At 48.3% G+C, this 15,511-nt stretch overlaps 1 protein-coding gene across 1 annotated transcript in view; it reads left to right on the forward strand.

Annotated features, from left to right (window-relative positions):
* Positions 1-15,511, forward strand: part of KIAA2012 — a gene marked incomplete at its 3' end in the record, with an annotated part of 100,196 nt that overhangs the window by 19,011 nt on the left and 65,674 nt on the right. The window contains 3 exon segments of the mRNA XM_080671130.1: positions 2,177-2,345; positions 3,195-3,329; positions 5,804-5,974. Coding sequence (XP_080527256.1) covers positions 2,177-2,345; positions 3,195-3,329; positions 5,804-5,974 — 475 coding nt within the window.

Raw genomic sequence — 15,511 nt, forward strand, 5'->3', positions numbered from 1 at the left:
AATCAATAAAAATATTTTTTTTTTTTAAAAAGGACAGAATTTGAGTGTGTCAGCAATTGATCCACTTCAAACAGAAAATGCTACTAGAGATCTCGAATCCAGCAATGGTTTTGCCTAATGGAGGGTCTGTCACCTTTGAAAATGTAGAGTAAATTTACAGATTTATTAATCCCTTCAGGGGTCAAGGACACCTTCTTCCTTAGCAACGTTCTTCGCTGTCTCTGGCCTGATCCTGCCTTGCAATTCTATCTGGGTTTGGGGTAGTTTGGAGGCACCTATGCTGAGTGGGAACCCACAGGGGACCCAGAATGCTCTGCCCCAAAGCAGCTGTGTGAACTTAGCAGGTCGCTCCCCCTCTGAGCGAAAGTGACCTCGTCTGCATGATGGATAATATTGCCAACCTCATATGCCTGATGCAAGGAAGAAAGGACGTGATGTGTTTTGGTGCAAGTATCTTGTGTCCGACTGGGAAGGGCAGTTAATTGTGGAGACTCGTGTCATCTGAAGTGGCCCTGGAGGAACTATGGGCACTCCAGGTGGTTCTGGTGCCAATGAGGGAGGCTGTTTTCAGTCTATGCAGGATTTTCTCTGAGTTCCTGTGTCCTGACCTTAAGCTTTCCAACCACCCGAGCAGGGCTTCTGTCTTCCCAGGAGAAAGCAGCAGGCATGACCTGCAAGAGTCCCCGCAGGCCTGAGGCACGTCCCCAATCTCACACCAGGTCAGCCCAGAACTGAACCAGCCCCGCAGACAGGAGTCCCTTCCCTCAACCCACGCGCATGGTTTACAGAGGGGAGCAGTATTTTCCACTACATTAAAACTGTAAATTTTTAATTAGAATAAAGAAATTAAGGCTTGGCTTGTCAGCCCTACCTCACACAAATCATTTGAGTTTCCACGTAGATTTCTCAATGCAAACCTTGTCACACAGAATGCACAAGGTCAGTATTCAGAAAAGGGCAGTTGGTGGGCAGCTGGCACCGGGGCAGTGAAGTCTCCAGGAACATAAAGATCCTATGTGCGTGCGTGCGTGCATTCAGTCAATCATTTTCTTACTGTCTCCAAATTATAAATATTAACTCTGCATATATTGGGTTGAATTTCCTTCCTTATTCAACTCTAAACATGTAGGATCCTACGTGTGTTTCTGATCGTTTTTCTCTTTTTGAGCATTAAAAAGAGAGGAACGTTTTTATTTTTTCCTCCTGTGAAACTGAACTCCCTGAAACCCAGCACGCATATACATTTCACAGAGCCAAGTTCTCCTGTTAAAAGCTGCAACTAAAAGGAGAAATTTTCGGCAACTTCTGAATAATTGGAAACAGGAGACTCTAAGGACCACTCCTAGAGTTTCTATCTCTGGACACACACACACACACACACACACACACACACACACGCACACACACACACTATTTGGGGGGTTTTTTGGCCACAAAAACTGGGCTAAAGTTGTGGTGATTCTGACAGACAGTGATTCTTTTTAGCTATGCTCATATTACAGAAGAATAGAGATACATAGATTTTCTGCTAGTGGCGAGATGGAGTGTTAAACCCTAATGAGAGACAAGTCTACTCTCAAAGAAATATAGAAATGAACCCAGTTCCAAACACTGTTGTAACTACACATCACTAGCTCATTTAATCCTCGTGGCAATTTTTTGAGGTCGATAGTATGATTGCTTCCGTTTTACAGAGGAAGAAATTGAGGCTTAGAGAGGTTGTGTAAGGTAAGCAAACACAAATGTGTATTCCTCTTTTCTGCTCTTTCTTACCTAAATGGCTGCATAATTAATGTTCTGCTCCTTGATTTTCTCCCATCCTTGAGCTTTCTCCCTCTCCAAACACAGAAATCTCGGCTCTATCGTTTCAATCTGGCCCAGTTTCCCCAGCTGCAAGAGAAGGGAAGACTATCTTTCCTCTAAAGGCTCTTGAATTGATCACGTTTACACTTCTGAGAAGAGTCAGAGGCTGGATTAACGAGGGCAGAGCTGAGTTCCCGCTCTAGTCAGATACCCGGGTCCCAGGTTGGTTAGCTTTACTTCTCAGCCATGGGGACCCCCCCAGCAGCTCTTGGTGCTAGAGACCCAGTGAGATCAATGCCATTTGTCCCCTGCAGGCAGCCGGGTTTGAATGCCTGCCATATTGGTGTTTGTTTTGTTTCTTAATTTTCTCCAGGCTTCAAAGACCTTGAAATTACCTCCTATCTCCCAAGAGCCACCCGGAGTCCTGGACCCCCTGCGGAGTCGATTTAAAGCCAGAGAGCCCCCAGCAGAGCTCCTCATCTTCCCAGCGGAGATTCATTTCCACACCCAGCGCCCCTCAAAGGCGAAAGTGCACAGAAGAGGTAGGTCCCCTGTGGGTGGGTGCCCCTGAGGGAGCGCAGGCCGGTCGGGAACAAGTTTCAGAAACCTAACTCAAACTGTCTTAAGCAAAAAAGACATGTATTCGCTCATGGAGTTGGGTAGTGCCCGGATGAGCAAACTCCAGGCTCCGTTGGATCCAGGCCTCAGAAAGCGTCATCTGGGCGCTATTTGTCTAACTCTCATCTCTGTTAGCCTTCCCTCTGATGCAGGCTGTCCCCAGGTGGAGGTAAAGACGGCCTCCCCAATGCTATGCCAACCTCCTGCCTGTTATCCCCACTCCAAAGGAAGCTGATGTAGGACCATAGGTAGATCCAGACTGTACGATGTTGTCTTAGGGGATCTAGAGGAGAAACTGAAAGTGTTTTAGTCTTTCTCTAAAGTGTTGAGGCCTTTCTAATGTAGCTATTTTTCTTGTCTCTTTTCTACTTCAGTACATTTGGTGTGCTGGGTCAGTGGCTAGTACTGTACTGGCTCTGTGAAAACACTTTTACATCCCATTTCTTTCCTGATCTTACCAGATGCTACTATACTTGAATGGTTACTAAAACTGCACCGTGCCGTTTCAAATAAAAAAAAAAGTCTGTGCCTTAGCTCTTGCAAAAGTACTAGAATGGCCTCTGATTGCGTTCCGTGCCCACCCTGGACCCAGTCACTATGGCTAAGGCTGTGAGGTGCTCTCCTGACCAGGCTTCAGCCCCGTGCCCAGCCATGGACACAGCTCCACCCAAACCGCATGGTGCGAGCGGGGAAGAGATGGGTCCCTCCAGAAAGAGGCAGCTGGCAAAAACCACAGGCATTCACCACAACTTGGCTCTCTCCTCGTCTCCCAGGTGCTGCGCAGGCTGAGTCAGGACCAGAAACAGAAGAGCCCAGGCCTCCCCTGAAGCACGCGTCCTCGGAAAGGCTGGCCGAGTTGACAGCGCGTCTCCCAGGGGACGTGGGCACGGCCACACTCTCGCCTCAAGGTAGCTACTCCCACTGTCCAGCATCCCCAGGAATCTCAGCCCGGAGGGAAGGCAGGCAACACGTACCAGGGTCCCCAGCCATGGAGAAGGAGGCTGGATGGGAGGTGGCCACTTGACGATGGCTTGTGTTCGGCCAGCAGCTGCCTTAACCAACACGCAGCGGTAAAACCAGCCTGGTGCCTCGCTCATCACTCACACGTTAGATCATCCCCCTGCTGATACTTAATCATCTCTGGTCGCAGATGTACAACAGCGCCAAACTGACTAAAACTTTGCTGCATGCTCTATAGTTTATCCTATGATTTCACCAATACAATTTCATTTCTAATCTGTTTAGGAATATGTAGTTACTCATTAAAAAGTCCACGATATCAATAATAAAAACCTTCACTCCGATCTTTCAATACATCATATGAACATTTGGAATTACACACATGGGTGTGTATTTGCATGTGTTGGATAGGTGGGAAGTAACGGGCCATATTTAGAACGCCGCCCCCCCCCCCCCCGCCACCCCCATTCTCAGAAAACTGAGCCCCTTTCCAAAGAGCAAGTGCCTGATGACAGTACCACACAAGTGTCAGGTGATCTCCGACTAGTGGCCATCAGAAGTAGAGGGTGGGCATTAATATTTAAGGCATTCTGAATTCCTCTGTGCCAGGCGCTGTCCTTAATTTTTAACACGCAGTGTCTCATTTCCTCCTTACAGCAACCCTACCCTCCTTTCACAGATTAGAACCCTGGGGCCCTGAGAGATAAGCCATTTGTTTGGGGCCACACAACTCTAAGTGGCCCAGCTGGGATTGGAGCCTGGCCTTCTGGTGCCAGAACCTCCGTTCCTCTTACTCGTTCCACTGCACTCACTGCTTTCCAGAATAAATAAAACGACGGACCCGGGCCGGGGCCTCCTTGAGACATTTTGGTTTTGAGAACTTCCTTTCATTATTGGGGCAGGGGCTTGTTTATTCTATCTGTTAAGTGCGAGTTCATCATCCTAAAGACTATAAAGTTTTCTTTAAAAATAAAATCAAATATGGGCAAGGGCTGCTGTCTGCAAGCCGGTGTGAAAGGAGCTTTCCAGCGGCGGTGACTTGTGTCCTGGGGATGGCGCACCTCGCACCGCCCTCCGCTTGTTTTGAGCTGCCATGGCCAGCAGGACCGAGCGTCTCGAGCTTGTCCCTCCTCTGCCACCCTGCCAGGGGGGAGCTAGCCTAAGACGTCCCGAATACCTTGTTGCGTTTTCACCCAGAGCTTGGGGTTGTCTTCCAAGCCCACTGACATTGACATTTTTGAAGAGGATAGGCTGGTTGCTTTACAGAGTGGCCCTCAATTTAGATGTGTCTGTCTCCTGTGATTAGATTCTGATCCAACGTTTTTGGCAAGAATAGCAGGTGATGTGTCCTTCTCCGTGTATCACACCCAGGTACACAAAATATCCCTTTACATTTAATTCATTTGTATAGCTTGTCCCATTACAGGTGATGTTAAATTTCATTATTTGGTCGAAGGAGGCTAGATTTCTCCATTGCAAAGATGCCCTTTTTCCCTTTGTAATAAACAAGTAGCTTTTGATACTTGGAGACTGTGTGGGAAGCCAGCTTTTACCCACAAACAGCAGCAGCATGTTGAATATGAAATAAAGACCGCGCTCGCTGAATGAGATTAAGACAAGGTCCCGATAACTTAGGTTAGCTGGGCCCGGACCGGTGTGGCTCAGTTGTTGAGCATTATCCCATGCACTGGGAGGTTGCCGGTTTGATTCCTGGTCAGGGTACAAGCCCAGGTTGCAGGCTAGGGGACATGCAGAAGGCAGCCGATCGATGTTTCTCTCTCCCTCTCCCTCCCCTTCTCTAAAATCAGTAAAAATATTTTTAAAGACTTAGATTACTGCTCCCTAGAGCAGTCCCTGCTAGTTTTAAGAAAGAGTTAGAGAAAGAACAGAAGTGGGCCATTGTCATCAACCCCTTTGGCCTCTACCTACCCTCGGGAGGTCCTACTTTATACCCTAGGACCTGAGGAGCCATGTGAGCATTGGTTCTGCTCAGGGAAATTGCTTTGTGGTTGGACCTCGTAGCCAATGACCCCATGAGTTCCAAAGTGGGGCTTTCTCCAGGAAGAACCTGTGGACTCGGGGCTGGGAGGACCCTGCAGCCTCTCTGGTCTTTCCTGGGTACCAGGAGCCCATCAATAGAGCGAGAATAACAACCACCAGAGCTCAGATCCCCCCCGTTCCTGGAGGCTCCCCCAACTGAAGAAAGGCCGCTCTTCGAGCCAAGAGGAACTTCATCTTGGCCAGGAGAGTTACCTGGCCTCTTCGCCTTAGCAGGGCCGGAAGAGGGACAAACTCGAGAACAAGGGGAATAAACCAACCTGCACACTAGGGGCCACCAACCAAGTTAGAAAAGAGGTTGCCTCTCCTTCTTGCTGACTCAAAAGTTCTCTCGCTCATGCTTTTTCTCCTTTTGCTTTTGAAGATGGAGGTGCCACAGCACAGAAGGTAACCCCACCACTGTCCCTGATCGAGGGAAGAAAAAGTCCAGAGGGCCAGCGGGGCCCGGATGGCCTGAGGACGTCAGGCCACAGCAGCCCCGCAGGCCCCCCGAATGTGAGCCATACCAGGGGAGCACTCCCAGCAGAAGGACAAGGTAATCACCCCGGGGGTGCCTGGATGCCCCCAGCTTGGCTTGTCTGTGGCTTCAGGCTCATTTTAACCATCTTGCAGGACCACCAGGCAACCGTGATGTAAGCCGTCTGAACGCCACCCCATGGAAAGGGGGAATCGGACGTGTTTCCAAAATGTCAGTGGGATTCAGGTTCACCATGCATTTTCCTAAAGAGTCAGTTCGTGTTTAAGGGTTTGCTGCACCAGCACGAACTGCCAAACTGCCCTACACTCTCCTCATGCCTGGCGGCAGTGTGTGATGTCACAGCTCCCTGCACCCCTCAGGGAGACGCGCTACTGGGTCTACCAGACGGACTCAGCCCCAAGCCATAACCCCCCCGGGGGCCAGGGAGCCTGGTGATGCTGGCGAGGTGGGGGGGGCGCGGGGGAGGGGGGAGAGCCCCCGGGAGGAGGCAGCCTCCGCCCAGGGCAGAGCCGAGGCCTGTGCACACACAGAGGACTCCAATTTCTATTGAAGGGTGAGGCAGGCCAAGGCCACACCCTCTGTGACTTAGTTCTCACTCTTAAGAGCTGACAGTCTCAGAGACTAAGATGCTTATACAAGAGCAACAATGCAAAGACAGTACCAGCTTCCACAGGGCTTTGATCTAAAAGCGGCTCATAAAGCTAAAATTGCTTCGAGTCCAAATTGCCCCTGAAAATCCCGTTGGGAGGTGCCAGGCTGGAGACAGACAAGCCATTTTCTAGAAATTGCAGCCCAGCCAGCTCTCCCTCCCTCTTCGCAGCCTTGGGCTGCTTTCCCCGGTGGAGCACCAGACGAAGGAGGTGGTGTGCGCTTGGGCGGCAGACAATGTGAAAAAAGCATCTGTTAATCACACTCAGAGCTGCCGGAGACACTCTGGGGCACGTGGGGACTGAGAGCCACCAAGGAAACAACAGTCACCGCGTCTTGCATTCTCACCATTGTCAGCTCATGCTCGCCCAGAGACAGTGCCTCTATTTAACTCTCTCTCTCTCTCCCTCCCTCTCTCTCTCTCCCTCGCCCTGGCCCTCGTCCTCTCCCTCACCCTCTTCCTCTCTCTGTCTCCACACCCCTCCGAGCATGTATATTGACATCTTACAATCATGCATTAAGTACATAGGTCCATAATTAAACACATAACTCCACTGTGTTTACAGCTTCTCTGTTTAAGGCTGAAATGGGCAGAATTAAATCCCATTCTTCCCTGCAACTCTCTCCCGTTTCCCCCAAGACATGGTTGTCACTTACAAACCATTTCAGAGACAGAGCCCTTCTGTTGCAATCTCCTCCCTTTACACTCGCAGGCATTGGTGCTTTCTTAGTTTTGATACAAACGAGCCAAACACTGGCTACCACATGACAGCAGCAAGGGCACCCCTGGGAGGCTGTATAGCCCAGGACAAATCACACCACACACACACACACACACACACACACACACACACACACACAGGCACACACATGCACACACATGTACACACAGCACACACTCTCTCGTACCCGGCCATCCTTATAAAGGGCGAATCTCTAGAATGAATGCCAGAGCCATGACTATGACAAGAGTGCAGCCTGAAACCTCAGGTGTATAGGTTGGGTGTATATAAGTGAAGGTGTGTATGAGGGCACATGTATGAAGGCACATGGTAGGCATGCATGTCTGCAAACAAGGGGTATGCATTGAGGTGTATATCCTTTCCATGTGTGGTATACATATGTACGTGCATGCATACCTGCATGTGTGGGGTGTGCATGGTTGCTTTGTGGGTATGCCTATATACATGTATGTAAGTATGTGTGCACATCTCTGTATAAATATGTGTTTGTGTCTTCATTCATGCACGCGATGCCTCTGTGTATATATGTGTGTGCTTGTGTACTTGTAAATGTCTCCTTCGCTGGTGGCCAGCTCTACTCCTGACCCTTTGCCTTGGGGATGGGGAAGGTGAGGGTAAACAAGCACCTTCCATCTTTCTAAGCAACTGAGGGAATCCAGCTTCCTTCTCCCCTTGGCCTGAGCCCCTGGAGTCGCTGAGCGGCCCCAGCATTGGTCTGAGGCATAGCTGTACATGCTGGAGGAGAGGGAGCAGAAGCTGGAGTCACCAGCCCTGTGCCCAGGGCTGAGCTACACACGCAAGGTGCCCCTCGCCAGCCTCGCCTGGCCCCTGTGGGCTGCTTGAGCCCCAAGGGGTTGCCTTTTCCAGACTCACAAAATCATGGTATAAGCTAGTGGCAGCCCCGCTCTGGTCATCCCACCTTCACCTCCAGAGGACAGAACCAAACAAGGGTCCTGCCCTCCGAATCCCAGGCACAGGGCTGAGCTTGGACTCCGGCGGGCCCTGAGCACAGCAGCCTTTCCCACCAGATCCCGGCAGCACAGGCCAGGCTCAGCCGCCCTCCCTGCCCTGGGGCTGACGCTGCTCCTGCGTGGGCTTATTTTCAAGAGGAGTCCAGAGAGCCCTCGCTGGGACCCTTGTTGCCGGGTCCACGGAGGAGACGTCTGCCTGTCCCTCCCAGGGCCGACCCAAAGCGAGAGGCTCCTGTCGGGTGAAGGTAAGATGATAAATCCCAGGTCAGCCTCCTCTTCGCAGGGAAACGCTTTACCTGCAGCTTCCAAAACTTCCCGGCAGCAGAGACATCATTAAACACAGACGCGAGTCAGCCAGTTTCTCCCTCTCGCTGACACAGAGGCGCTTCTGTAGCTCAGACATAATAACCCAATGTTTGCACAACAAGTTTCCTCTTGCTGAGCATCTGGAGAGAGAAGGCCCGTGGAATGGCTCGGAGGAGGGCTAATGGGCCGTGCTGATGCCTTGATGAGAAAGATAAAGCCCTTTTGGTATTTGCCCAAACTAAACACCACCTTTTCTCTTCTTTCCAAGCACCTTCCAGAGGTGGAGGTGGCTAATTGGTAATCGGATCAGGCATCCTTGTGATGTGTGTTGGTTCATTGCTGTGAATCATCTGGCTCCTGACAGATAGCAAGGCCGTTTCCAGAATCCCTTCTGGCACGTTCCCTGTTTGGAAAAGAGATGCTGGCTCTGGGCAGCAGCCACTCGGCAAAGGGGGAGAAAAGTGAAGTCAGAGGGTGGTGAGTGTCGACCACCAGGAACCATCAGGGTGTACGTGCAGGAGTCGCGCAGCCAGCGGGCCTCTGGCTGGGGAGAGTGCAGTGTGCCCTCGTTTGGTGGGTTATGTCATGGCTGGCTTAGTCAGAAGAGCATGGATTCAGAGCCAAGAGATTTGAGCAGCCCTAGCTTGTCCCCTATGTCATCAGATGACTTTGGGTCGGTCCCTCGCTGTGTCCAAGTTCCTCATCCCCTCTGGAGCGAGAGGCCTGCCTCCTCCGCGGACAGCAGCTGGAACGTTCCCTGACGACGGCTGCATTTTTCACGTTGTGCCTGTTGTTGTTGTTGAACTGGCCACCTAGGACATGGTTTCCAGAAACTGGACTGCATTTGGGTCCAAGTTCAGTGCTCAAGAACTTCCATCACCGTGATAGGAGTCTAAAAATAACTTGGTTCTGACGTGGCGGGAGGCGGGAGTCAGACAGGTGGAGGCCGCTGTCATTGTGACACAGCTGGTGCAACAGCTGGAAAGCAAATGTGAGTCTGCTCACCTGCTGCACTTCTGTACTCTCGGTTCCAGGAGAAATCGCTCCCCTTTTGGCAAAGCAGAAGTCAGGAGCATGAGAGGAACTATTTAAGTTTGTTGTCACATTGTCCATAGGATGTTTCAGTCATTCCGGTATCCCTGGCCCCTACCTAGCACAGTGCCTGACACATACAGAGCAGGATCACAGTACGTGCTGGTGGAAAGCCTTTCAATAACTTTTCTACACAGAGCAAGGGAGAGAGAGGAATGGAACTTATGCTGAATAAATGGACACCTGCCTGCCATCTTGTCCCACCCCGTGAATATTAATCCAACTTGCCTTTCCAACCTTAAGGCGTTCACTGTGAGCTTGTTGAATGAACGAATCAGTCAGTCAGTCACTGAGTCAGTCACCGGCCTCTCTCTGGCCTTTCCTCCATATACAGTTGGTGAGTCTTTAGTCTTTTTTTAACGTTTATTTTTTTAAATATGTTTTTATTGATTTCAGAGAAAGGAAGGGAGAGGGAGAGAGAGATAGAAACATCAATGATGAGAGACAATCATTGATCGGCTGCCTCCTGCACACCCCACCCCTGGGGATCGAGCCTGCAACCCAGGCATGTGCCCTGATGGGAATTGAACCGTGACCTCTTGGTTCATAGGTCGACACTCAACCACTGAGCCACACAGGCTGGGCTTTTATTTTTTATTTAGGGGACGGGGGACTTTTAATCTTAATGGTGCTTGGATGGTGCCCTGGAAGGTGAAGTAGGACCTTAAACTCACATCTCCCTACAAGGTCCATAGAACAGATCTAGCTTTCTAAGAGTCTATTAATAGGAAAAGTTTGTTGTTTTCTCTTGTTTTGAGAAGCAGTTTACTGGAAAAAAATTTTATTTCTTGCAAAGGATTGGCTCCAACCACACCAAACTCTTTTCAGCTGGTTTGTTCAAATCCACCTTGATCACTATCCTCTCCCTACCCGTCCAATCTCAGCTCCAACTATACTCAGGCCTACCCTGGCAATCGAGCCCCAGACATTCAGTCTTTCTTCTCTTATCTCCCAGCCTCTGCCCAAATCCCCCCAAATAGAATATAATTTAAGTTCCAGGGGAAGTCTTATCTTTTCTGGGACATTTTCCTTCATAAATCCATCTCATCGCATAGAACTGCCTGGATGTAGCCTCACATCATTCCTCTCTCTCAATCCCACTTTTGTGACTATTGTATTTATCCTCATCTGTTTTCTGTTTAGCTCCCAAATGTATGAGTCCTAGAGAACCTCTTATTTTTATCATATGTTCAAGACATGCTTGCTGATCGACTGAATACCCCAGGTGCCACAAAGGAAAGTTCTTTGGGGATCATAGTTTGTTGTTTCATGATTATTGTTTTTTAATTAAAAAAAAAAACTTCAGTAAAAGAAATGAATATGATGTCTTGTCTTTCTGAGACTTTCAGACTTCGTCAACATCTATTTGGAAATAAATTCTTAGGCAATTAGGTCATGATATCTTGCTTTCAGACAGAATAGAGGGATGAATATAAACCTTCAGAAAAAGAAAAAAAAAATGTGAAGACTGGAGATGGAATTTGACCCTCTTGGTCATGTTGGGGTATTGCAACACTCAGAAAATTTCAGAGATTTAAAAAAAGAAAAGTTAACTTGGAAGGATACAAGTTAAAACATTGGATATGACCTCTAAATTGCTTAGTCTTGATTCAAATATATTTGAATCTATTCTCCTATTTGCAGCAGCAGCAATAGAAATTTTCTTTCAAAAGTTCTTTTGTTCAGAAGTTTTTTACTGCAGGAAGTTCAAGGATAGCTATGTTAATGATTTAGGACTTCAGGTCCCATGTAAATTTAAATTCCTGATCTCTTTCAGAATTTCCAATGAACACTTGTTCTTGTCCTAAATTGATTTTCACCTCCAAAACATGTCCTGTTTTCAGTAATTTAATTAGCATCCTTGTCTCTTGCAATTCTTGTTGGTGTGGTGGTTTTAAAATACCGGGGGTGGGCAAAAGTAGTTGTGAGTACACTAAACAGTCTATTCTCTGTATTATTATGTATTCATTAGTTATTGTGCTATTTGTTATTATTCTTAACCTGCTTTTGCCCATCCCCGTATGTCTATAAATCCTCTGACAGTTGTTTCTTGAAAGGGAGAGCCTAGCCCAGCTGATGTGGCTCAATGGTTGAGGGTCAATCTATAAACCAAGAGGTCACAGTTCAATGCCCGGTCAGGACACATGGCCGGTGTGGGGCATGCAGGAGGCAGCCAATCAATGATTCTCTCTCATCTTTGATGTTTCTCTCTCTCCCCCTCTCCCTTCCTCTCTGAAATCAATAAACACACATTTTTTAATAAAGCGAGAGAGCTTAATTCTCCCCCTCTTGAGAGTGGGCTGGACATAGCGGCCACTCCGGGTAAACATAGAACATAGCAGCTGTGATCGTGTGTGACTGCGCAGACTGCATCATAAAAGGCACTTCCGATTCCAAAATGGCAGCGGAGTAAGTGGAAGCTACGTTGACACGCTCGCAGAACCAAACTGGAATTATAACTGAAATACAGAAAAACCATCCTGAATAATCAACTGAGGTCTAGCTGGCGAGAACCCTGATACCTGAGGACGAGAAGCGGGGACTGCATAGAAACTGGTAGGAGGGGCAGAGGCCTGGCTGGGCCCCCACAGGCAGCAACTGAAGTCCCAGAGAGAAATATCTCAGCTCTGGGGGGTTGCCACTGAGAACTCTGGAGTCTAATCCCCAAGCTGGGCTCCCCAGCAGAGAGCACCAGAACTGAGACAGGTGCCCACATAACATCTGGCTGTGAAAAGCAGGGGGTTGCTATCTGCCAGGGAGAGACAGCGCGCACCCTCTTAAGGGGCCAACACATAAAATTTCATGTGCAGCCACTCAGCTTGGGCTCAGGCAGAGGGAGGGCAGAGTGGACTGGAGCTGTGTGAGCAGAAGCCAGGGTTGGGGGGTCTGGGGTTAGAGCTCAGAAGGCAGACACCCCAAGTTTCCTGTGCTGAGTCTTCCCTCGGGCAGTCAGTGGAGGACATCTTTTTCTTGCAGATCTTTACCATTGAGGCAGCTTCTGCCTTGGGGGAAGCAATTGCCCCACCCTGTTGGAAAACCTCTTGCCCCACCCTGTGGGAGAACATATTCAGCAATGATACATCTGATAAAGGGTTAATATCCAAAATATATAAGGAGCCCTAGCTGGTTTGGCTCAGTGGATAGAGAGTCAGCTTGCTGACTGAAGGATCCCAGGTTCCATTCTGGTCAAGGGTACATGCCCAGGTTGCAGGCTCAATCCCCAGTAGGGGGCATGCAGGAGACATCCAATTAATGATTCTCTCTCATCATTGATGTTTCTATAGCTCTCTCTCTCCCTTCCTCTCTGAAATCAATATATATATATATATATATATATATATATATATATATATATATATCAACTTAGCAAGTGGAAGACAAACAATCTAGTTTAAAAATGGGCAAAGGACTTAAATAGACACTTTTCCAAAGTGGACATAAAGATGGCTAAGAGACATATGAAAAAAATCTCAAAGTCACTGATCATCTGAGAGATGCATATTAAAAGGACAATGAGATATCACCTCAAACGTGTCAGAATGGCTACCATTAACAAATCATCAAATGACAAGTGCTGGTGAGGATGTGGAGAAAAGGAAACCCTAGCACAGTGGTCGGCAACTCATTAGTCAACAGAGTGGCAAACCGTGGCTCGCGAGCCACATGTGGCTCGCGAGCCGCAGTTTGCCGACCACTGCCCTAGCACATTGCTGGTGGGAATGCAGACTGGTGCAGACATTATGGAAAACAGTATGAAGTTTCCTCAAAATGGAACTGCTATTTGACCCAATGATCCCACTTCTAGAAATATATTCTATGAAACCTGAAACACCAATCAAAAAGAATGTGTACACTCCTATTTTCATAGCAGCACGATTTACAATAGCTAAGATCTGAAAACAGCCCAAGTGCCCATCAGTAGATGAGGGGATAAAAAAGCTGTGGTACATCTGTACCATGGAATACTATGCAGCAATAAAAAAGAAGGATCTCTTACCCTTTGAGACAGCATGGAAGGACCTGGAGAGTATCATGCTAAGTGAAGTAAGCCAGTCAGAGGAAGATAAATATCACATGATCTCACTCATATGTGGAATCTTATGAACGAAATAAACCAACAAAATAGATCCAGAGACATAGAAGCATGCAACAGATGATCAAATCTCATAGGGAAGGCGGGGGAGGGTGGGTGGGAGGTGATCAACCAAAGAACTTGTATGCATATATGCATAACCCATGGACATCGACAATAGGGTGGTGAAGGCCTGGGGTGGGGACATGGATGGGCTGGAAGGGGTCAATGAGGGGAAAAGGGGACATGTGTAATACTTTCAATAATAAAGATTTTAAAATATATAAAAAAGAAAAGGCACTTCCTCCTTGCTTTCCCTTTTGGAGTACTCATTCTGGGGAAAGCCAACCACCATGTCTGTCATGAGGCAGTGAAAGTGAGAGGTCCACATGGCAACAGCCAGAGTGAGCTCTGCAGGCTTGTGCGTGAGCCACTGTAGAAGGGATGCTCCCGCACCAGAAACCTCCAGATGAACGCATCCCGAGCTGACCGTGGGACTGCGGCCTCCTGGGAGACTTTATCCCAGAATCACACACCTAATCCGCTCCCAGATTCCCACAGGAACTGTGTGAGATATAATAAAAGTTTGTTGTTTTAAATCACTAGATTTAGGTAATGTGTTTTCAGTAATAGATAATATACGTGGTGTCATTTCCTGATGGTCTGCAATTTGGTAAACAAAAAGATAAAGGATCCAAGAATATCCCAGCTGGTCTCAAAACACTGATAATTTGGGGGCAAACATATGCTCACTGGTTGACTTCCTCTTTGTTCTCCCCATTTGTCATGTGTGGTAATGTTGGTGGTGGGGACCCATGGGTAAAAGGATCCTTCAGTGTTGGTGGGACAGTTGACAAAGTATGATTTTCCTGGGGTAGTTTTTCTCTTAGCAGTGACTGCCTTTGTGAAGATGCTTGACATTTAAAGGACAAGTCCTTTAGATGAGGCAGCATGAGGAAGAGGAAAGAACTCTAGACTAAAATTTCAAAGTCTTGACTCTACCACCATGATTTCTGTGATCATGGGCAAACAATTTCACTGCTTTGAAACTCCACTGCCCTCAAGAACCCCACAGTCCGTCTGAGGACAGATTCTCAAGCAACTAACGACTATGAGGCGGAATAAGATGAGTGCTGTAATAGACACCTAAATAACACAAGTCGGGGGTGTTCAAGGAAGGAGCGGTTCATTCTAATCTAGGGGACGAAGACGGATTTTTCCAGAGAACCTCCATTTGCACGGACTTTTGAGAAATAGTCGAAGTGCATAAAGAGAAGATGGAAAGGCATAACCAGCGGAGGCAACAGCATGAACAAAGGCAAAGAGATAGGAAAGCAGGGTATTCGTTCGTATGGGATGATGTGGGAGAAGGACGATGGGCAGAATGGACTGCGGAGGGGCTTCATGGTGGGGTCGAAGCTAAAAGACAGGCCAGGGCCAGACCAAAAAAGGCCTCCTATGCAATGATAGCGCTGAAATGCTGCTTCTTAGGCAACAAGGAATCATAGATGTTTGAGGAGGGATGTCATACAAGCCAACGTGTGTGCCAGCATGAAGAACAGGCAAGAGAAAAGGTTGTGAGCTTGAGCTACTGCAGAATCCTCCAGACAATAGCGGATGAGGACCGTGGACAGACACAGAAGGAAGGTCCCCAGGCCACCCACAGGATGTGGGACCTCCCCCAGCACCCTGCATCGGAGCAGCAGTGACAAGCCTGTTTGTGGAGCATCTTGACAAAATCAGCTACAATCCTTATCTCTTA

Source organism: Plecotus auritus, assembly GCF_963455305.1.
Source record: "Plecotus auritus genome assembly, chromosome: 5".
Classification (NCBI taxonomy): domain Eukaryota; kingdom Metazoa; phylum Chordata; class Mammalia; order Chiroptera; family Vespertilionidae; genus Plecotus; species Plecotus auritus.